Here is a 24627-nt window from a genome sequence, read left to right on the forward strand (position 1 = left end):
ATGGATTAATAAATATTTTAGATTGAGAAGCTCTGGGCCTGGATAAAATTGATAGAGCCGAACAAAGTTCATTTTATAATCTCAGCTCACTTCATCTTTACTTTCTTCAAATACTTCAACAAAACTTCAGATACTTTTTCTTTCATTAGTAAATTCTATTTTAGTAATTTACGACATCTTTCCAATGGTATAAGCACTGTAATTAAAAAAACCAATGATACAGACATCACTGATCAAATGAATATGAACTCATGAAGGACCTTAATTACTTATCCCAATATTACTCATCCCATTTTCTACCAGAAAGCAAGTGCAAGTCATTATTTTTAAATTATCAGAACTGGTGTTGTTAATGCTCCTATTTTTAAGAATTACTTTTTTTCATTTCAGGAACTTATTGTCAGCAACGAGAAGTTGAAGCTATCACTGAAGGGGTTGAAGAAGATGAAGGGTTTTGTTGCTGTGAACCTGGTCATATCCCTCATGTGTTGTCTTTTAATGCTGCCTTTGGCCAGCGTTGGCTCGCTTGGGAAGTTCTAGTCACAAAGTATGTCTTGGAGGGTTACAGCATCACCGACAACAGTGCTGCTTCCATGCTTCAGGTCTTTGATCTAAGGAAAATACTCACTACGTACTATGTCAAGGTACATCTCTAACTCAGGAATGTAGAGTTGCTTTTCTCTTTACAAATGAGTACTTAGCTGTTTTACCCAAGCTATTAATATCTGTGCTATATACAGGTAATCCTAATTTACAGGAGTTCATTTAATGAACATTCAAAGTTACAATGGTACTGAAAAAAGTGACTTATGACCATTTTTCACACTTACGACCATTGCAACATCCCCATGGTCATATAATCAGAATTCAGATGCTTGGATGCTGATTCATATTTATGACAGTTGCAGTGTCCTGGGGTTATGTGATCACCTTTTATGACCTTCTGACAAGCAAAACCAATGGGGAAGCCAGATTCACCTAATCACTGTATTACTAGCTTAACAACTTCAGTGATTCACTGAAGTGGTACTGTGCCTATAGAAAAAAATCATATTGACTAGAAAAGCATTGGTGAGCAAAGTTGCTTTGGGATTGAATGTGTGAGGAGTCTGAACTTCAAATTAAATCTCCATCCTCTCACCCAGAGAAATTAAAAATAATAAATACTGTGCAAACTATTCTTCTAAATAGTTCCATGTTTGTTCTTGTAAACCAATGGTTCTCAACCTTTATAGTGCTGCGATAACTTTAATACAATTCCCCACGATGTGGCGACCCCAACCGTAAAATTATTTTTTTTTAGGCAGCAATCTCAGCGTGCCTCAGCAGCCGCAGAAGGGGAAAAAAGTGGCAAACTTTTTTTTTTAATTTATTGTGCCTGAAGCCATATTGGCTAGCGATCTGAACTGCTTGCGATTGCCTTGAGGATGGAGGCATTAAAGCGGAGACTCCTCCCCTATTAAGTTTATTGCGCCTGAAGCCAGATTAGGCTAGCGATTGGGAGCGATTGCAGCTGGCTTGAGAGGGAGACATCATAGCAAAGATTTCTCTCTTTTTTAATTCATTGCGCCTGAAGCCAAATTCACGATTCTTCGACTCGCAAGTATACTTCCCATATTTCTGATGGTCTTAGGCGAACCTTAGCAAATCGTCATTCGACCCCCAACGGGGTCGCGACCCACAGGTTGAGAACCGCTGTTGTAAACCAACAGAAAAACAATAAATCTGGGTATTTTCCTTTCTTCCATTTCTTTACCTTTCCTTTCCTTACTATCGCTTGGGTCTGGTAAACAAACCATCAGGGTTCAACATCTAAAGAGGAAATGTTTAATCTTTCTTTCTATGTTTGCTAAATGCTTAAAAGTTATAATCAGGTTTATATGTTCTAATAACTTTAATTGTTTATCTTGTAGGGTATCATCTATTATGTAATATCCTCTCCCAAGCTAGAGGAATGGTTATCAAATGAAACAATGCAGGAAGGACTGCAGCAGTGTGCAGACCAAAATTACGTAGATGTAGACCCTACATTTAATCCTAATATTGATGAGGATTATGATCATCGGCTAGCAGGGATTTCAAGAGAGAGTTTTTGTATAATTTATCTCAACTGGGTAGAATATTGCTGCTCTCAGAGAGAAAAAGTAAGTACTTTTGAATGATTAAGAAAGGCTATGAAGATATGCTATCTTATCTCTCTTATCTTGGGTAGATCCAGACGAGAGTTCCGAGACCCGTCTTGTTGAGGTGGTTTGGGATGATTTTGACCCTGTGACTCCCGAGGACATGGACAGGTTGCTGGGTAGGCTGAATGCCACCACATGTTTACTGGATCCGTACCCCTCCTGGTTAGTACTGGCTACATAGGAGGTGACACGAGGCTGGCTCCGGGGGATTACAAATGCTTCTTTGCGGGAGGGGGTCTTTTCCGCTGCCTTGAAAGAGGCGGTGGTGAGACCTCTCCTCAAGAAGCCTTCCCTGGACCCAGCTGTTTTAGGGAATTACCGGCCAGTCTCCTATCTTCGCTTTACGGCGAAGGTTGTAGAGAGTGTGGTGGCATGTCAGCTACCCCAGTACCTGGATGAAGCTGTCTAGACCCGTTCCAGTCCGGCTTTCGGCCCGGATACAGTATGGAGACAGCTTTGGTCGCGCTGGTGGATGATTTCTGGAGGGCCAGGAATAGGGGTTATTCCTCTGCCCTGGTCCTATTAGACCTCTCAGCGGCTTTTGATACCATCGACCATGGTATCCTGCTGCGCCGGTTGGAGGCGTTGGGAGTGGGAGGCACCATTTATCGGTGGCTCTCCTCCTACCTCTCTGGCCGGACGCAGACGGTGTTGACAGGGGGGCAGAGATCGACTCCGAGGTGCCTCATGTGTGGGGTGCTGCAGGGATCGATTCTCTCACCCCTCCTGTTCAACATCTATATGAAGCCGCTGGGTGAGATCATCAGTGGCTTTGGGGTGAGATACCAACTGTACGCTGATGATACTCAGCTGTACTTTTCCACCCCGGGCCACCCCAGCGAAGCTGTCGAAGTGCTGTCCCGGTGTTTGGAAGCCGTACGGGTCTGGATGGGGAGGAACAGGCTCAAACTTAATCCCTCCAAGACGGAGTGGCTGTGGATGCCGGCACCTTGGTACAGTCAGCTGCAGATGCGGCTGTCTATCGGGGGCGAGTCGTTGGCCCCGATGGAGAAGGTACGCAACTTGGGCGTGCTCCTGGATGGTTGGTTGTCCTTTGAAAATCATTTGATGACCGTCTCCAGGAGAGCTTTTTATCAGGTTCGACTGATCCGCCAATTGCGTCCCTTCCTGGACTGGGATGCCTTATGCACGGTCACTCATGCTCTCGTTACCTCTCGTCTGGACTACTGCAATGCTCTCTACATGGGGCTCCCCTTGAAGAGCACCCGGAGACTTCAGCTAGTCCAGAATGCGGCTGCGTGGGTTATTGAGGGAGCGGTTCAAAGCTCCCACGTAACACCTATCCTGCGCAGACTGCACTGGCTACCTGTTGTTTTCCGGGTGCGCTTCAAAGTATTGGTTACCACCTTTAAAGCGCTCCATGGCTTAGGACCGGGCTATTTACGGGACCGTCTACTGCCGGCCTCTATCTCCCAGCGTCCGGTGCGTTCCCACAGAAAGGGACTCCTCAGGGTGCCGTCAGCCAAACAATGTCGACTGGCGGCCCCCAGGGGGAGGGCCTTCTCTGTGGGGGCTCCTACCCTGTGGAACGAGCTTCCCCTCGGGCTTCGACAACTACCTGACCTTAGGACCTTTCGCCGCGAACTTAAAACCTATTTATTTCGTATGGCTGGCCTGGCCTGATTTTAAATTCTAAATTTTAAATTTTATTGTGGGTTTTAAATTTCTGTAATTTTTTATGGGGTGTAATGTTATTTTAAATTTCTGGCGAATTTGAATCAGTTTTTTAAGGATTGTTTTAATTATGGTGTATGTTTCTGTTTGTATTTTATCGACCTGTTCACCGCCCTGAGTCCTTCGGGAGAAGGGCGGTATACAAATTAAAACATTATTATTATTATTATTATTATTATTATTATTATTATTATTATTATTATTATTATTATTATTATTATTATTATTATTATTATTATCATCTAAATCATGAAAATTTGGAAGAATTGGGAGTTGAACTTCTTAGCTGACTCCCATATATACATTTGCTTAAAGTATTTAGATTAGCTCTGAAGAGAATTTATTGCTACCAAGAACCTACTCAGTAATAACAATATCTCATTTGCTGATGATGGAACATAAAGGCTTGCATTTATTACAAGAGCCGAGGTGGCACAGTGGTTAGAGTGCAGTACTGCAGGCTACTTCAGCTAGTTGCAGTTCGGCAGTTCAAATCTCACCAGCTCAAGGTTGACTCAGCCTTCCATCCTTCCAAGGTCGGTAAAATGAGGACCCAGATTGTTGGGGGCAATAGGCTGACTCTGTAGAGAGGGCTGTAAAAGCACGATGAAACGGTATATAAGTCTAAGTGCTATAGCTATTGCTTGCAGCCATTTTTATTAAAGTGAAATGTATGTCCCATTTTGGGTATTATTCTCCACTTTTTTTTTCTTAAGAAGTAGAAAATGATGAAAAGTTACAGCTTGATTTATATGATGGAACATAATGGTATTATGAACACACAAACATCTTACATTCTTTACTTAATATTGTCAATTTTTGTTTTTTGTTTTTACTCAAAGCCACTCAATGCAGATAAGGATTCTTCTCTGGTTACCCTTTGCTACGGACTGTCTGTTCTTGGTCGGAGAGCTCTGGGAACTGCTTCACATCATATGGCTAGGTACTCTTATTTATTATTCCAGAATAGGTCCCCTAGAATATAGCTGTACCTTTTTCCATTCCCGCTCTTTATTTGATTTACCAGATTTGAGTAGCTAATTTCAGTCTCTAAATATTAGTGACAAATTCTGACAGGATGCTTAACAGGAGACAGAAAGCTTATCGTGCTGCAATTTTCCTCCATAAGCATTTAGTATTTAGAACTCTTAGGCCTTTTGACCTTTATGTCCCTCATCTAGATGATTGTAAGAAAATGTTTTCAATAAAAAAATGCAATTCCTTTATGCAGTGGTGAAATGCTCCCGGTTCGGACCGGATTATCCAATCCAGTAGTGATAGCGGCAGGTGGTTCGGACAACCGGTAGCAAAAATCCCTCCCCACCCCCCCCCACCCCGGTCAATGCCCAGCTGAGCTGCGCAATCATCAGGTGTTTTTTTTTACTTTTAAAAGCATTTTTTCTTCACTGAAAAAATGCTTTTAAAAGTAAAAAAAAAGCCTCTGACTATCACGTGGCTCAGCTGGGATCATCAGAGCCTTTTAAAAGCATTTTTTTACAACCTCATCAGCCGAAGAGTTTGTAGAAAAAATGCTTTTAAAGGTTAAAAAAAAAAAAAGTTGGCCATGCTCACCCAGTCACATTACCCTCCCCACCCCACCAAGTCATGCCCACAGATCCGGTAGTAACACATTTTACGTTTCACCACTGCCTTTATGCAATATAACTCTTTGTTGGGCCTTTGGCATTCCCTGAGCTTGCTTTTCTCTGTCTGAATATTTCATGGCCACTCTAGCTAACCACGTCAGTGCATGGTGAAGTGCAGTTTGCTGTCTGCTTTCATTAGTGTAATTGTTTCTTCTTTGGTTGTTGATTTAGTGCTGGTTCCTGTTCTGACTTTGGTTAATAAGTGCAGGATGATGAAGGATTACTTAGATCTGTTTGTCCCTTTCTTTGATTTTGGTTGCTTCCTTTTTAGAATGGTTCATAGCTAGACTTTATCTCAATATGTCTGTTAATGGCTGATTTCTCAGAGTGACAACCCTTTAAAGCAGTGTTTCTTAATCTTGGGAGCTTGAAAATATGTAGACTTCAAGTAATGCAGTTCTGGAAGCTAAAGTGCATACATCTTGAACCTGCAAAGGTTGAGAAACACTGCTGTAAAGAATATGCTTGCATTTTTGGATCTTTTGATTTTATTATAGTTGTTGACCCAGCACTGAGTTGATATTTGAGACGAGCTCAATTTATAAACATCGAGAAAAAGAAAAGGGAACTTGGAGAATCTTTCCCTTAAGTTCAAGAATAGAATAAATATAAAATTGATTCTGAGTGAAGTGAAAGACTCTGAAACACAGAAGTAATTTGTCAGCAAATAGGCGAGGTGCTTATTCAGTAAACAACTGCAGAGTACAAGGTAATGCAAGTTTCCAGATAGAACTACTGCTGTTCTCATTAACCCAAAGAATTTATGCCACTTTTCTGCCAAATAATTTGAGGATGATTAGTTTCCCTTTAGTGTTTCAGCCATTCTTAAATACATAGCCAGGACAGATGAGGAACTGAAGAATGATTGTCAGCTTTTTTTTTAACTCTCCTGATTTATATTTATTTATGATGGCAATTTAAATTTGCTTGGGCAGCCCACAATGTTTATATAGAAATGAAAGTCTTACTTTCTTCAACTAATTTTAGAATACTGAATGCTTGCTTTAATGTTTGGGGTTTCTCTCCCAAACCAAACAGTAATCTGGAATCTTTCCTGTATGGGCTCCATGCCTTGTTTAAAGGAGATTTTCGTATATCATCAATTCGAGATGAATGGATTTTTGCAGACATGGAATTACTGAGAAAAGTGGTGGTCCCTGGAATACGCATGTCCCTGAAACTGCATCAGGTATAAAGAATGCTTGCACACGTGCACATCAGCTGACATAGATTATTATGACTCAAACTCTTTGGGTAAGGGTTTGTAGCAGTTCTCCCATTGGTAAAAAGTTGATTCAAGAGCAAATGGAGCTCTTGAAAAAGGAGTCACTTTTAGTAATGTATGAGGAAAAAGATTAATTATGAAATGAATGCCAATAAATGCAGTAAAAATTAATTCAGTGTTATATTCATTCATTCACTCATTCAATTTCTGTTGCCACCCATCTCAAGCAAGTGACCTTGTTTATATATCATCTAGTAAATTTATGAAATTTACCAGAGTCATTCACTAAGACGGGCGGCTTTAGAAGTTGAATAAAATAAATACATAAATAATGCTTGGTTAACACATCTATTTCTATACATAATTGAAATGTAATAAAAGAATGTTGTTCCAATACATTGATATTGACTAGCAATAACATTCTTTGTCAGTTTATTTATTTATTTATTTATTTTATTCGATTTTTATACCGCCCTTCTCCCGAAGGACTCAGTTTATTTAGGATAATTTATCAGGAAAGGAAAACACTAACTTCCAAGAAGCAAATTGGCTTTGATTGTTTGAACGGGATTTATTTTCACAAATAGCTTCATAATTAAAGATATGTAAGTTATGTGAATTTGCTTTACTGTCCATATTAGCAGGACCAGCAATTAACATAACATAATATCAGATTTGGAAGGGACCTTGGAGGTCTTCTAGTCCAACCCCCTGCCCAGGCAGGAAACCCTACACCATTTCAGACAAATGGCTATCCAACATTTTCTTAAAAATTTCCAGTGTTGGAGCATTCATGACTTCTGGAGGCAGGTTGTTCCACTTATTGATTGTTCTAACTGTAGAACAACTTGCCTCCAGAAGTTGCCTCCAATTCAATGTAGAGTACCTCCAATTCAATGTAGAGTGAATAGATATTTTGAATAGATATTTTAACAGATCTATTTGGTATTTTTTTAAACAGCTTCTATTTTTTCTTCAAGGTTACCTCATGTAAGAAAGAACAGGACTGAGCAAATTGGGGAGAAATGGTTGGAATTAAATGGAGAAGGGAAAAATTGAGCAGTTAGGAATTGAAGGGAAGCAGACTATACTTTTCAATATCACTGACTACAAAATTCCCTGGTATTGTTTATCAAATTTTCCCTGGTCTCCATTGTTTCTCATTTTTTAATACTAAACTTTCAAAAGCATATATTGATTTCATATGCATTTTTTAAAAACAAGTGCAATTTTTACATTGTTTTGACAAGCGAAAAAACTATGTTTCTTAATTGCATTTGGTATTGCCATGATGCCAGATGTCACAAATCCATCTCTGGAGAAACTTACGGTTGAGTTGTTTTACATCTCAGCTTAAAACCTAGACTGTGATCTATGATACAGATATATTTATACAGTAGCGAATTTGTTAGTCTTTAGGGAAACTAAGCATTCTTCATTGTTTAATGTTCTTCTCAAGCTGATAACTAGATGCAATCTTAAATAATTGAGTTTGGCCGAATATAAAATTTTAGTATAGGCTAAAACAATGTTCCTCAACCTTAGCAGCTTGAAGATGTCTGAACTTAAACTCCCAGAATTCCTCAGCCGAACTTGCTATTCTGGGAGTTGAAGTCCACATGTCCTCGTGTTGCCAAGGCTCAGCAGCTCTGGACTAGAATATAATCATTTCCCTTTTCACAATGAAGACTCATATTGAACAGTGGCTTTTATTCTTCCGTTTAGGATCATTTCACCTCTCCTGATGAATATGATGACCCTGCTGTTCTCTATGAAGCTATCACAACACATGAACAAAACCTGGTTATAGCTCATGAGGGGGACCCTGCTTGGCGAAGTGCTGTACTTTCCAATTCTCCCTCCCTACTTGCCCTTCGCCATGTGATGGATGATGGCACCAACGAATACAAGATCATCATGCTGAACAAGCGCTATCTAATCTTCAGAGTCATTAAAGTAAGATACTGTTGTTGTTGTTTATTTATTTTTAAAAAAACATACAAATAAACAAACAGTACATTTTTTCTGAATAGAGTATTGACCGAGTCAAAATTTATACAGCTTATAATATAAGAATTTCCCAAATATAATTTATATATTTCAATTTCTTCCCTAACATTCTTTTTTTTTACTTTTTTATTTTTCATCGCTACTTAATGTTTAATATTTAATTTAATATATAATCAATATTACCATCCGCCCTAACCTCCAATCTTAATCTTATTTCATTTCATTATCTTATTTCTCCATTTACCACATATATTTCTCAAAATCGCCACATTTGTAAATCATCATCCATTTGTTTTCTCTTATTTCCTTTATTCTATTGAAACCGTTTAATTTAAACATTAAAGGGAGAGAACTGGAAGCGTTGCAATGAGACTGGCTGGAAAATAGCAGGCTCCGACGAGCCTTGCGAAAATCCAGCCAGTTTTGGACAGAGTATTGGTACCAGGTGAGTGACTGGCCAACTCACCGGTAAAAAAAAAGTATTTTAAAAATTTTAAAAGAAGTCCCGGCGAGGAAATACAAACACCCCCTCCATCTGCCAATCAAGATGCAACCACATAGTCAACCAACCCGCTCACAGTAGCACTTCCCACCTCGACCAATCTGCAAGCATCCACTCCATTTACCAATCAAGATGCAACCACACAGCCAACCAGCCCGCTCACAGTAACACTCCCCACCACCCCACCAGTATTTATAGAGAGACGGCAGCTCCGATCACTCTTTGCTCGAGAAGCACGAAGCCGAAGACACCAGACTGAAGATGATGAGTGAGACCTCATCGAAACGTCGCCAAGATACTCTCAACCTTACACGGGAAAAGACCCGAAAATGCCAAGACTTACATATATCTATATATATATATTCCATAATTGTGAAAAGTGTAGCACAGGCATCTCTTACTACCTTGCTACATCTTACTTCCTACAGCATACTAATAACAGATTTTATCTATTTCTTGTGTATAAGCAAATTTTAAATTTGTTTATGCCAACACTTAGAAGAAGAATAAATAATGATATAATATATGCATGAATGCTATTTAAAGTTAAATACAGGGGCTGCATGCTTCTGAAGTAATTAAATGAATTTTAGTTATTTTTCTAAAAGGTAAAACTTTAATGTATTTTTTAAAATTGTCTAAATTTTGAGCATATTTATGAGTAGGTTGGAAGTGTGTAAGTGTGCGTGCCTATATCCTGTTTCCAGTATGCATTTAAAAAGTGTCTATGGAGACTCTCAATCATCCAGGTCATGGTTGTCCCAAGGGCACTTTTTTCCAAAAGGCAGTTGGACTTCCTTGGTTTTTTTTTTTTCCTTAAAAATGTTTCACTTCACATGCAAGATGCTTCTTCAGTTCCCCACTAGTTAGTTAGAACCAAAGAAGCTTCATGGATGAGAAATGAAATATTTCAAATGAAAAAAACAACAACAAGAAAGTTCAGTTGCCTTTTGAAAAAAAGCACTTTTGGGACATTTAAAAAATAGTTGTAATTTTAGACCACTTTTGTGCTAGTAGATTTATTTGATAAAATCAGTGAATATTTCATGCCGTAAGATTCAGGTAGTTATAGCTGCCTGATTTTCATTTTGCCACACTATTTTCTACAAACCTTCTCGATTTCTGTGTTTTTGCAGGTAAATAAGGAATGTGTCCGTGGCCTTTGGGCTGGGCAGCAGCAGGAGTTAGTCTTCTTACGCAATCGAAACCCAGAAAGAGGGAGCATCCAAAATGCAAAACAAGCTTTGAGGAACATGATTAACTCATCTTGTGATCAGCCTATTGGATACCCAATTTATGTCTCACCTCTGACAACTTCATATTCTGATAGTCATGAACAGCTAAGAGACATTCTTGGTGGTGCCATCAGTCTGGGAAACATCAAGAACTTCATAGTATCTACATGGCACAGGTGAGTATAAAAGAAGTCTCCAGAGTACAGTTGGTCATTTTAGTATATTTAATTAGAATGGTACACTATAAAGTTTTGTTTTATTTTATCACTTTTCTTTTTATGATGCAAACTCAGAGTAAGATGCCTGTCAAAACAAGAATATTGCTTTTTTTAGAAATGTGGAAAGACTTTTTCAGTATTTTGTCAACAGTCAGTTTTAATCTCAGTTGTATTATTTACCTCCTGCAAACATTAACTATGGATAAAGTTTGCTCTTTATGAAACTCTTCCAAGGCACAGAATGCTCCCTTAATATATCCTATTTTTCTCTGGAGTTCACTGTTCCAGGGATGATTTGTAGGTTTCTGAAGGTAAATTAGGCCTCTGGTGGCTCAGACTGCTAAGACAGTCTGTTATTAACACAGCTGCCTGCAATTACTGCAGGTTCTAGTCCCACCAGGCCCAAGGTTGACTCAACCTTCCATCCTTTATAAGGTAGGTAAAATGAGAACCCAGATTGTTGGGGGCAGTAAGTTGACTTTGTATATAAATATACAAATAGGATGAAGACTATTGCTTAACATAAGCCGCCCTGAGTCTTCGGAGAAGGGCGGGATATAAATGCAAATTTTTTTAAAAAAAAGATAAATTAGGCAATAAAATCTTACCTGTTTTGTTTCTCCCATCCCTATAACAGCTGAGAAAACTGGTGTTGTGTTGAATAACTTTTGGACCAGACCCACTTGCTCAGCTTAACTATCTCAAGAAATTATTATGAGGTAGATGCAGGGATGGAGAACTGAATATGCCATCTTGAATTTCTGGTAGAAAAGTAGGATGTATGATAAATAAACATTTGTTTTTATTTCTTTATTGTTATTGTTATGTTCAGGTTAAGAAAAGGCTGTGGTGCTGGTTGCAACAGTGGAGGAAACATTGAAGACTCAGATGCTGGAGGTGGTGCTTCCTGCACAAGTAATAGTGCAACTGTCAACGATTCTCAGAGCAGTGTATCTCAAGGAGGTGGGAATGCAACTATTGGGCAGGGTTCTGGAGTAGGATTGCAACCCCCTGTCGCCTCTCATCCAGTCACCCTAGGTAAAACTGAACTAGTGTCTGAGAGCATATGCATTCAAATACCTCACTGCCAGATTGGGATAATTGATCTTTGAAATGTTGTTTTAACTTCTATCTTCCTGTCAACAGTGTCCTTTCAATTAAAAAAATGATACAGGACCTCAGAAGCATGTCTTTTCTGTCATAGCACCTGCCCTCTGGAAAACCATATTCTCCATGACCAATGATTAAGTCTGCCAATGATTAAGAGCATCAGGCATAAAAGCCCTGGAATGGGGGGGGGGGAGGGGGATTAAATTTATCGCTGAAGAAAGTTGAAGGGACTACTATGTAGTTATCGGACACATTTTACAAGCCAATAGCTTTTTCAGTTTTCCATTCAATTTTCCATCCAATTTTCCATCTTTGGAATAAACAAACTATAGCCTTTAAAATAAATAAATAAATAAATTTATATATATTTACATTTTAAATGCATATATATAAAATTATTATATAGCACAGAGGTTCCCAATCTTTTTCGCCCGCGGCTCCCCCGGAAATCCAACCTGCAACTGCGCATGCGCACCAGACGCGCCCGCGGCTCCCCCGGAAATCCGACCTGCAACTGCGCATGCGCACCAGACGCCCCAGAAATGGCGCATCAGCGCCGGACCCAGCGGGCGCAGATATTCCGCGGCGCCCCCATGACGATAGCGCGGCTCCCTGGGGAGCCGCGGCTCACAGTTTGGGAATCACTGATATAGCATATCATAATTCTATTTATTCTTTGCTCGTATATTTTATTTTTAGGCACCAGCCAGAGTGCTCATTCTGTGCAGTCAAGCCTTATCAGACATTCCCCTGCTCGTGCTTCAGTTGCCAGCCAGTCAACTTACTGCTACAGCAGTCGTCATTCATCCCTACGGACATCCACCACAGGCTTTGTGCCTTGCCGACGGTCTTCCACCAGCCAGCTTTCCCTTCGCAATCTTCCTTCGTCCATACAGTCCCGTCTGTCCATGGTGAACCAAATGGAACCCGCTAACCAGACTGGTGTTGCCAATATGCAGCATGGCCTCCCTTCTTCAAGCAGTTCCAGTCAGAGCATCCCAGCCTGCAAACAACATGCCCTAGTTGGCTTTTTAGGGACCGATGGAATGACGAATGTCACTGATTCACAGGCAGGCACAAATGTGAGCCCTGTGAACCAGACACAAACCAAAAGGGATGATGTTGTTTACAGAATTCAGGTAAATGAAATGTTGGAATTGATCTGGTTTATGTGCCATTTATTATCTAATGACTATTTTTATGGGTTTAATTTTTTAATCTTCCCTACACTTCTGGAATGCAACACTGTGGGATGAAAAACTAATTCTTAATATACAAAATTCACCGAAGACTTCAGATGTAACACATCTTAACAGCTGGTATTCTCTAGGGCTGTGCTGTGCTTTGGCTACATTTTGAAAATGGTCCTCCAGGGTATACATTTGCTAAAGGATAGAGAATAAACAAGGCAAAGATATGGTCAGGGAATAAAGATCTTTGTATTACAGAAAAATATGGTGTAAGTTAAGTATTAAAGCTATTTCAACAGCTTTCTATAATGTTATAACAACGCTATTAGGTGGATAATTAAGCAGTTATTTGTTTTTACATTAAATAGGCTTGCTTGTCTAGTGTTGGTTTGAGGTCCAAGCTTGATGACCCAAGTTTGGAAGCTAAGAAAAGCATTCATGGGAAACTTTGAATTATATCCCATTTTCTCTGTGTTCTACTCAAACCTGTGGCTCTCCAAAGGTTGTGGAAATACATCTTCCTTTTTATTTTGCTGTCTGTGGTTTAGAATAAAATAGAAGAGAAGAGAAGAGAAGAGAAGAGAATAAATTTTTATTGGCCAAGTGTGATTGGACACATTGGAATTTGTCTTGGTGCATATGCTCTCAGTGTACATAAAAGAAAAGATACCTTCATCAAGGTACAACATTTACAACATAAATGATGGTCATAGGGTACAATTTAACACTTAATGATACAACACTTAATGATAAGCATAGGGTACAAATAAGCAATCAGGAACAATCAATATCAATCATAAGGATTACCAGCAACAAAGTTACAGTCATACAGTCGTAAGTGGAAAGAGATTGGTGATGGGAACGATGAGAAGATTAATAGTAGTGCAGATTTAGTAAATAGTTTGACAGTGTTGAGGGAATTATTTGTTTAGCAGAGCGATGGCGTTTGGGAAAAAACTGTTCTTGTGTCTAGTTGTTCTGGTGTGCAGTGCTCTATAGCGTCGTTTTGAGGGTAGGAGTTGAAACAGTTTATGTCCAGGATGTGAGGGATCTGTAAATATTTTCATGGCCCTCTTCTTGATTCGTGCAGTATACAGGTCCTCAATGGAAGGCAGGTTGGTAGCAATTATTTTTTCTGCAGTTCTAATTATCCTCTGAAGTCTGTGTCTTTCTTGTTGGGTTGCAGAACCAAACCAGACAGTTATAGAGGTGCAAATGACAGACTCAATAATTCCTCTGTAGAACTGAATCAGCAGCTCCTTGGGCAGTTTGAGCTTACTGAGTTGGCGCAGAAAGAACATTCTTTGTTGTCCTTTTTTGATGATGTTTTTGATGTTAGCTGTCCATTTTAGATCTTGCGATATGATAGAACCTAGAAATTTAAAGGTTTCTACTGTTGATACTGTGTTGTCTAGTATTGTGAGAGGTGGAAGTATGGAAGGGTTTCTCCTAAAGTCTACCACCATTTCTACGGTTTTGAGTGTGTTCAGTTCCAGATTGTTTCGGTCGCACCACAAGGCTAGTCGTTCGACCTCTCGTCTATATGTGGATTCGTAATTGTCTTGAATGAGACCAATCACTGTTGAGTCATCTGCGAACTTCAGTATTTTAACAGATGGATCGTTGGAGATGCAGTCATTGATATACAGAGAGAAGAGAAGTGGAGAGAGCACACAGCCTTATAGTGTTTGGAATCAAATTATACTTGGAGGCAGGGGTGAAATGCTACTGGTTCGGCTGAACCAGTAGCGGCAGCGCATGGTTTGGAGAACTGGTAGCGGTGGCAGCGTGAGGCTCCGCCCACCTGCCCGGACATCATTATTTCCTGGTTTTAACCAGGAAGTAATCCATTTTTGACCTTCTGCGCATGGACAGAAGGCTTTGCTCATGCACAGAGGGTCCAAGCGCGCATGTGATGTAGGGTCCAAGCGCGCACTTCCAAACCGGTAGGGAAGGTAAGTAGATTTCACTTGTTTGGAGGGATATGCAAAACATTTCAAGTTGAAAAAGTTTTGAACTATTTCAAAAGGGGGAATTTAAAACTCAGTTCTTGCATAGCACTAATTTTAAGCTGCTTCTTTTTTTAGATAATAGATCCTAGCCAGGTTTTGGAAGGGATCAACTTATCCAAAAGAAAAGAACTGCAGTGGCCAGATGAAATGATAAGACTAAGAGCTGGAAGAAACAGCTGGAAAGACTGGAATCCTCAGGAAGGCATGGAAGGCCATGTAAGTTTCATTCCTCAGCTGCCTTTGCTATTGGCATGCTCAGAGGTTTTATTGATTGTATGTAAATTCAAAAAGTGGAGCAGTAAGAAAAAGCCAATTTTACAAATTCTAAATTATAACAATAGATAGGAATATGCATCATGTGTTCTGAAAATGTTAACTTTTTTAAAAAAAAACAACTTAAGACCCAATCAATTCTGCATAGTTTCTTGGAAGGTAAGAACATAGTATATTAAATCCACTTGGGGGAAATATACATAAAGAAGTGCACTGTTTACTAAAGTATGACATTTCCTGTTCCCTGTTACAGTTCTGAATGCTTTCTAGAAGGTATTTTCTCCTGTGAAATAAGGGAATATTTTTATTATTTTATTCTCAGTATTATAGCAGAGGAGGTTCTTACCAATAACTTTCAAGAGTAGAATCAAAATAGTTTCTGTGCTGGAGCAACAACATAGATAAGTAAGACATGAAAGCCTAATCTTGATCCTCTCACGTAGTCTGCATGTACTACTTCAGAATGATACAGTTCTACTATTACTGCTGAGTATATTTTCTTTTTCTTGCTACCCCTGCTAGGTGATTCACCGTTGGGTGCCTTGCAGCAGAGATCCAGGGCATAGGTCCCATATAGACAAAACCATCTTGCTCGTCCAAATTGAAGACAAATATGTTGCAGTGATTGAAACCGGAGTCCTGGAACTTGGAGCTGAAGTGTGACCTTCTTGGACAATTAACGCCTAGTCCACAATGTTTAGAAATGAAGTAAGGAGTCTCAGAAGGATACCCTAACAGCTCAAGTAATAGGAAGAGACTTGAATATGAAGTTAAGGGTAGGATGTCAGTCTCCAAAAGAATTAAGGGGGTGCTTTTGATATTTTTCAAGTTAGCTACTGAAGAAAATATTGTGCATGAAGGGTAAACAGGATATATCTTTTGCTTTATACGTTATTTTATCCATTGCAATGCTTTAAAACAACCCCATATTTTCCAAGTTTCAAAACAGGAGCATCTCATTTTTTCTAATTGTCTTGCCAAAAGATTTTGTTTCATTAATGTAGATTCTGTTCATTTTTTGAAACAGCTGAAAATTGTATAAATGTCTTGGTCAGTGTGAAGCTGAATGTTTCATTAACTGCAAGTGTAATCAGATTTTAAACTTATTTCTTCTAAGTGGGAAAAAAGATCATTGAGAAAACTGCACTATTTTTTTTATGGCAATGCACTACAAAAATCTGAGATTGCTCAGAACATTTATTGATATAAATATATATATATATAAAAGAAAATACCGTTATTTAAATTGCCTTTGGGATTAGTCACCTTCTCCTCCATATTCATATGATGGTAGGAAATACCATCATATTTTTGGCTAAAAATTGCCCAACAAGTTATTTATTCTTTCCTATTTACAATATATGGTAGATTAACCAGTAATCACAGGAGAAAATTCCAGGGAAGCCTAATTCATGGTGAAACCAATTGATAGCGTAAATTTTACCTTTTTACATAATAGGTTCAATCATACAATTCTGCATTTTCTTCCTCTATTTTTGTTACTTTCCAAGATGGAGTCAACAAAAATATGTTACTGGGCTCCTTTGAAAAAAATGTTTGCTTTTCTTTTTATGGACAACTGGATGAGATACATTGTTTTAAATAAGGTTGTGACTTTATCTCTGTTCTGGGACTTACTCCTTTATTAAGCAAAATAGTTTACTTTTTAAAAAAAATTAAAGGATAAAAATCAGAAGGCATGTTGTATCATACTATCTGTATCAGTTTGCATTTTAGCTCCCTTTAGTTGCTATTATGTTCTGTGACTTGAATTTATTTTCAATAATTATATATTCTATAATAATTGTACTTTGCATATAACTGTGAAACTGATTTATGTTGCATATCATCGATTTTTACTGATTGGAATTTTTAGTGTGTGTTTTCAGGGAAACAAATTACTCAAACAGCAACAGAGTAAGGGGACAAAGTTGCAATTTTTTATCTTGCTGTTTCTATGACCTGCTCACAATGTTAATGGAAAGTTTTATATGTAGTGGTTGTTTCCTTCATGTGATCTGAAACTGGGCTCAGTGGGAAACAGAACAATTTGCAGTTGTAGCTTTTAGAAGCAGCCATCTTTTATTTTTGAACTATTCCTATGTTAATTATGCATGGGTAATCTTACAAGCAAAAAATTGCAGTGAAACATAACCACTGTACACTTAATGAACATAGTCAAATAATGTCGTAACATGAACAATCTGATACTATAAAAAACAGCCTTTGCGGCTTGCTGAGTAAAAGTAAAATCCAAATGCCATTCTTACTGCATTACAATCTTGACGGTACTTTGCAAAGCTGTTCACTGCTGCAGATAACTGTTGCTAGAATCTGAAAAGCACAAAATTTGTCCGTGGGAGCAGCATTAATAATAAAATATAGAAAAAAGCTTCAAAAAGATTTTGCTATTCTGGTAAAATATACATCACCTGCTAATGTCTGAATGCCCCCAGTTTAAACCCTGACACTATCATATTTTCATCATTTTATGAACGAGAAAAATCATTTTCTGAGTTTTGGTCAGCCATCTTACTTCACATTTTAATTGACAATTAAATATTCATTTATCTTTTTGACTTTCCCAAAAATAGAAAGAAAATGCAATCTACCTTTCAAAAAGATTAATCAGTCATTTTGAATATATTAAATCCATTGATAAAGAGAGTGCTTTTGACTGATAGATTGAATGAGGCAATGAACACTGTACTATAGAAAATTGAATTTTTCTGATAAGATTTTTCTTTCCTATTTTTAATTATTAATAGGAACAGAAATGGCACTCTGTGACACAGGATACTCCACACTACTGATTATATTTGAAACTAAATAGGTATATTGAAAGAGAGGATAATTTCAAGACTTCTAATATATCTAGATACATTTAGAATGTGATAAATTTAGTTTAAATTATTTGATTAGCACAATCTCAATCACACCTTTGTTAGATATAAATCTCATCTAATTAGCATTCATGAAAATATATATCTAGTTTTATTTCCAGATTTTTAAGATGTTCATCTCCCAATAATTTGGTGGATTATCCTTAATATAGGATTAACTAGTGTTTATGAAAAAATTTTCTTTGTTTGTTGCGGTATATGAGCTTGGAAGCCAAATTTATTGTTTTGCAGCTTTTCATATGTGGACTTGGTGGCTTTCTTCATTTAATTTCTTCAAGTAGTTATGACAACCATTCTGAAAACTTTACAATTTTTTTTTTGCATTTGATACTAAGTCTTGTACAAAACTAGTAATCCACTAAATTAATTTCTATATTAAGCTATAATATTTATGTAGAAAAAGTTTATGAAAGTTAATTTGCCTACTATCAATGTTTATAAATATATGCATAATAAACTGATAATCCATCTAGGCACTAATTTAATGTAAAATCACAGACGTATACTTAGCTTCCCAGTTAATATTTTGGGAAATTAAAAGAGAATTTTCTTTTACCTCACCCACCTCGTGAAATGCTTTAATTTTCATAAAGAACAAAATCTTATTATTGTTCAATATCGAGGTAATATTCTGTAGATGTTCTTGTAACCTAGGAAATAGATATGGAGGGAAGGAAATGTTTTTGAAAAATTATATCTTTTACAAGGTGTTTTTTTTTTATTTGTTGCTTTTTCTACCCATGCTTGCTGCTGTTGGAGAATGACTAGTTGCATAGTTGCAATGTTATGTGAAAATATCAAATAGATGGTACGGAGTGTTATGGAAGAGGCCTTTGAAAACTTAGATTTGGGGGCACATTTTACCCAAACTGACACTGAAATGCCTTCTTAACAGATGAGATGAAGCAGTGACTCCAGCCCTTCAGTTCTATATATATTAAGTGGTAATAACTCTACCAATGGACTAGTGCATTTGAAAGAGCTTTTCAAAGCATACCTAAATACTTCATATTAGCTGTAGGTTCAGCCACCATGGTTTTATATACCTAATTTTATTAAGAGAGATTTTTCTTACCTATTATATAGGTTCTACTTGTCTGGTCCTACTTGGTGATTGGTAACCTGATGCCATTAGCCCTGCAATGCTAGACAACAATTATAGCAGTATTTAATGTGTGCCTTAGTAAAATGGTGGTGAGTACATAAGACCTTGGTGGGAGCTACTGCCCATATCTCGTTGTCCCCAAATTTTTTAAAAGATGGCTGCTCTAAAAGGCTTCATAGATTTGTATACACCGTTCATCAGCAAACATATTTGAAAATACCATTTAGATATTTATACTAACTTTACAAACGACCCAAATGGATGACAAAAGTCACTAAGGTTAAAAGTCAGACTTGTTACTTCTTTATGAACTCAGCCAGATAATGAACTGCTTATTATTACCTTAAATAAGGGAGGGCGAGGATAAAATGAGTTGGAAAATGGAATATGTGCTTTGCATTTACCAGCATATGGAGAACTTGCCAGGGATAGGGTTATGTGTACTTTGTATGTGTCAGTGAGAGTATGAGCGTGTGGATGTGTGTATGTTGTTTGAAACAGCCTGTAAATATTGTCGCTGTTTAAAACTGGGAAAAGTTGACAGGATTTGTTTGTAACATGTTGCTTTGAAAAGACAGTATTGACAGTGAAGAAACAATGAAATTTAAAAAAAAAACCTTCTTGTCTCTTGTTTTATTTTCATGTTCAATTTTTTATATCGAAGACTTTTAAACAACTATGCATGGATGTTGTGTGTTTCATTACTCTTTACCGTTGAAAAACAATGGTGAATATACCTTCTCTTCTGTTCTTTGAATAGAAATGACTATGTATTTTATTGCCAAGCTCCAAAGCTGTCATTGATTGTTTTGCATTTTTCAGATGTGCATTTTACTGTACTCGTGCTATGCTTTAGCTCCTGCAATTATCATTATTCTCATTACATTTATGATAAATTGCAGCAAGGCATATCCCCCTCCCCCCCCAAAATTGAGGTTGGTCTTAGATAAGATTATAGTAATTATAATAATATTCAGTAATACACACAGTCACACACATAGGCTGAGGTAAGATCACTTGATGACCAATATTATTCACTCTGTAAAAAGAGACCTTCTGATAGTGACCTTTTCTAACAGCAGGTATATTTGAGGGGATTTTCTGTATGCAACACTGAATTATGACTGAAATCATGAGGAGTATGTGGATTTGAGAAACATGCCAAAAGAAATAAAGTGTGCCAGTGCTGTTTAAGTATGAAAAACATACTGACTTAGAATACAGGAACATTCAAAATCAACCATTCAAAACCTGGATAGATAGATTTCCTACTTTGTTTTTTATCTTTGCTTTTGTCCTGTCTATAAGAATTTATGCAAATTTATACAAAATATAAAGCCAGATAAACCAAGGAATAAAGATTGCTTATGGCCATTAGCCATGCAGTAATTCTCTGATTAAATTAAGAATTGATGCAGAGACTTCACAGTTTCTCATTCTTACCAGATAGATCATTCTTACACAATAAATGACCTTCAGAGATTTTGATCACAACTCAGAAGGTGATTTAAGGAGCTGGTGCTGGTAAGTAAAATTTCATGAAGGAATGTTGGATGTAGAGAGGAAAGACAAGGCATTTTGGAAACTGTATTGTTGGAACAATGAAATAATAATTCTGAAAGAGATATGAGAAATGAGTTAATGGAAGATGAGAGAAAGACGTTTGTGCTAGATGAAGGCCAATATTTTAATAGAGGAACTGATGTCATTTGGCAATACAGTAGACTTTGGAGCACAATGAAGAGAGAAGAATTACATTGTGTGAGAAGTAAAAAAGCAAGATAGAGTGATCAGGATAGAATGGGAAATGATAGGAGTGAAGACAACTATCAAAAAGGTATAAAAAGGCATGTAGAGTGTTATGAATAATACATATAATTGGGGGGTGGGGGTGGAAATGAGTGAAGACATGTAAATAATTTGCCATAAGAAATATCAAAATTATAATTTAACATCCACATGCTTTTGTCAGCCAGAATAGCCATCTATCAGCCAGAATAGGTCATTTTATATTGATGAGGCAGTATCCTGCAAATTTAACAAAAATTAGAAGGCCCAGTAGTTTTTGAAAATACTTTTTATCACATTTTGATGGGAAAATGTACCTTTTTGGGAAAATAGTTTGATTAAATCGAAAGGTTCATAAAAACATAATGAGCATATCCAAAAGTACTATACTGGGCTATGTTAAGAATTAAAAAAAATACTGATGTGGTTAGTTAAAGACTTGTTTAATGGTGATTCTTATTAGGACTGAGCATTTAATTTGATTCATTTAATCTATAGATTTATATCAAGCCCTTCTTCTAGGAGCTTACCACAGTATATGTACCAACCCTATATTTTTCCCATCTGCAATAACTCTGTTACTGAGGTTAAATAGTCCAAAGTGCCCAGTTAACTTCCATGACTAAGATAGGCCCTGAACATGGTTCTCCATAATCCCAATTTTGTATCTAGGACAGTGATGGATAACCTTTTTGTCAACGGGTGCCGAAAGCGCACACATGCCTGCACCCATAATGCAATGTGTGTGCGACTCCCCCCCATGCCACGCCCCCTGTGCATGCATGTGTAACCCCCCCCCCGCACTCCCCTGCACATGCATACGCACACGTGATTCCCCCATGTCCTCGTAGGCCTCCCCTTATTATCATTCTTGTTATGTTGTGCTTTCTATGATTTTTTAATGTTGTAAACCACCCAGAGTCTCCTTGTTGTGAAATGGGCGGCTAACAAATTAAATAAATAAATTTGGTGGCATTCGAGTTAAACATCTCTTCTGATTTACCAAAATTCTTTAATGGGGAGTGGGGGAAGGAATGAAGTTAATGAAGCAGTATAGTCTTCTATAAAGGCTTTGATTTCTTTGTTCTGCCATGGACAAATCTTCCCAGTGTTTATGGTTTCATTTCTTTTTTGTAAAGAGACTAATCTTGCCAAATCATATGCAGGACATCTGCCAAGTAAGCCAGTTTCAGAATAAGGTTTTCAGTATCTGCATATCTGATATTTATGACTATGCCTGTTTGAAGTCTACCATCTTGGCTAAGTATACCTGTGATGTTTGTATAAATTACCACATGTGCACACACATATATTTTAAAATAACAACCGGGGGTTAAAGAAAAGCAATTTGCACACAATCCAATTTTTAAAGATACTTTTTAATCCACTTTCATTATTTTTTTATAAATAACTCAAGGCAGCAAATATACGTAATAGTCCTCCTGTTCCTATTTGAAGCATCCCTACTTGCACAAATGATAACATCTAACTTTATGAATATTTACAATTTTTTGACTAGTACTATTGTGTACTGGAATATTATTTATTTATAAAATGTCTACACCATCTATCTCACCTAAGTGTGACCATTTTGTGAGAATATTCCTCAAAATACATATGTGTATTTTTCCTGGAAATCTCAAAAGAGGCTCTTTTTCTATTGAAAACAAAATCTGAACATTTTAATTTAAAATTTACTAGATCTAATTAGTACATCATAGGAAAGTTTGTAAATTTCCCCCCACTTCATTTAAATAAAAATGTATAAGTCGCAAATAAAAAAATACTTGAACCTTTTAGTTGGCAATCATTTGGCATGATTAAATCTCTGGGAGAATTTTTTTCCATAACTATCAATGGGAAACACAGAATCGGATTTCTGATTAGGGAGTTTGACTTGAGCCCTAAGCAACCCAAGGCACATTATGTTATTTTTATGTTTTCCAAATCAATTCCTTTAGTAGAACGCTTACACGTTACTGCTGTTGCTATACATATCTCTTAATGAAGCGTTCCCAGGTAAAAAGCACATTTGTTTTATTTTCAGAATAATCCAGTTTTGGATTTTACCCCTTGCATTTTTTTTGTGTGAACTAACACGATGCCTCCAGCAGATGGCAACAGCAATCCAACCTTGTGTTGTAACAGTCAACTGCACATTTCCTAGGAGTGTGAGCCCCATAAAGCCCTATAATTGCACAGTAAACAGTAGGATTTCACTGTAAAGCTTCAGTTCTTTAAAAAAAAAAAAAAGTAAGCGCAAGCAGGATTCAGGCACAGAGATGAAAGCATTTTAATACCAGGACGATGGATACAAAATCATCTGAAATAGGAGTGTTGTGCTAATGGTGCCATGGAACGAAGCCATGATGGATATCAACAGTTTAAAGCAAGCTGTGGGAGTCAAAACATCTACAATACCCTTTTACCACAAAAGAATCCACAGGCATGAGCAAGCCTCCTTGGAAACTGTATTGGCTGCCTTAAACCAAAATGTCCTTTTATCCAAACTAGTTACGAACTACCAAAGCTCTGGTTTGTTTCTTCCCTGAAGCTGAGAAATACATTCCTATATAAGTGCGCCTGAAAACTGGATGACAATACAATCCTCTGTCTGTTTCTCTAGGGAGGAACTCCCTAACAAGGAAATCAAGAGGATGAATTACTTTGTCCATCTCCTGTCTGAGATAATCTTGCACTGCCCTTCTTTTGGTCGCTGATTGCTTAGAGCGGTTGTTTATAAATAGACTCTGAATTTCCAGTCTGAAAAATTGCCCTGAATGTTGAATGTTTTGCATTAACATTTTTTATCTCTTTTCCTCTCCCAGGGCCAGAACTTTATAGCCATTTTGTTTTGTCTCCAATGAAAGAATCCAGATGTCTAAAATGAGTGCGTTACGATATTCTTTGGGTTATACTTTAATATAATGCACCTATTTACAGTTAAGCATTCTTAACAGGAGTCCTCATGCTGCAGTAAAACTGCCTTCTTTAAATATAATCCAATCAGTCTCCAGAAATCTTGGATTCAAGTTCCCAGAATTCCCCAATATCATGTCCAACAGGAGACTTAACAGAGTGCTGTACATTTGGGCAGCACCAGACTGGGAGATGTGTAGTAGAATATCTTACTCCGCTCAAGGCCACAATTGATGTTATTATAAACCTTGTAAGTGCTAGTTTTCCTGACTGAAATGAATGGTTCACAGCACACCTCCATTCCACCCACTTCTTTCTGTGTGCCTCCTACCCTTTCCTGTCTCCCAAGCGTCCCCCTTCTGCTAATTCCTATACTGGGATTCCCAAGTTGCTATCAGCCTTTTATGTGGGTGGAGGCAAGAAGCTTTGATGACTCTGATAAGCAAAGAGAAGAACATTTTACTTTCCACCAACCTGTTGCGATGTGTCTTCAGTGCCGCACAATTACTGTTTCAAGAAGTTGTAGACTCCAGGTGTCCAACTCGCAGCGTCACGTTACCGTCACATGATGTTTCGCGCCATTTTTGCCCTTCGCAGAGCTGGGATGGGT

The 24627-nt window shown here is 37.7% G+C and overlaps 1 protein-coding gene across 1 annotated transcript in view; it reads left to right on the plus strand.

The window, feature by feature from the left end:
* Window positions 1–19936, plus strand: part of PCNX1 (pecanex 1) — a 120299-nt gene extending 100363 nt beyond the window's left edge. The window contains exons 26-35 of the mRNA XM_058162083.1: window positions 391–644; window positions 1914–2144; window positions 4724–4824; window positions 6566–6716; window positions 8478–8708; window positions 10401–10675; window positions 11550–11755; window positions 12527–12966; window positions 15105–15245; window positions 15825–19936. Coding sequence (XP_058018066.1) covers window positions 391–644; window positions 1914–2144; window positions 4724–4824; window positions 6566–6716; window positions 8478–8708; window positions 10401–10675; window positions 11550–11755; window positions 12527–12966; window positions 15105–15245; window positions 15825–15965 — 2171 coding nt within the window. The 3' untranslated portion in view covers window positions 15966–19936. The remainder of the gene's footprint in view (window positions 1–390; window positions 645–1913; window positions 2145–4723; window positions 4825–6565; window positions 6717–8477; window positions 8709–10400; window positions 10676–11549; window positions 11756–12526; window positions 12967–15104; window positions 15246–15824) is intronic.
* The last annotated feature ends 4691 nt before the right edge of the window (window positions 19937–24627 follow it).

The sequence above is a fragment of the Ahaetulla prasina genome, chromosome 1, assembly GCF_028640845.1.
Source record: "Ahaetulla prasina isolate Xishuangbanna chromosome 1, ASM2864084v1, whole genome shotgun sequence".
In the NCBI taxonomy this organism is placed as follows: Eukaryota; Metazoa; Chordata; class Lepidosauria; order Squamata; family Colubridae; genus Ahaetulla; species Ahaetulla prasina.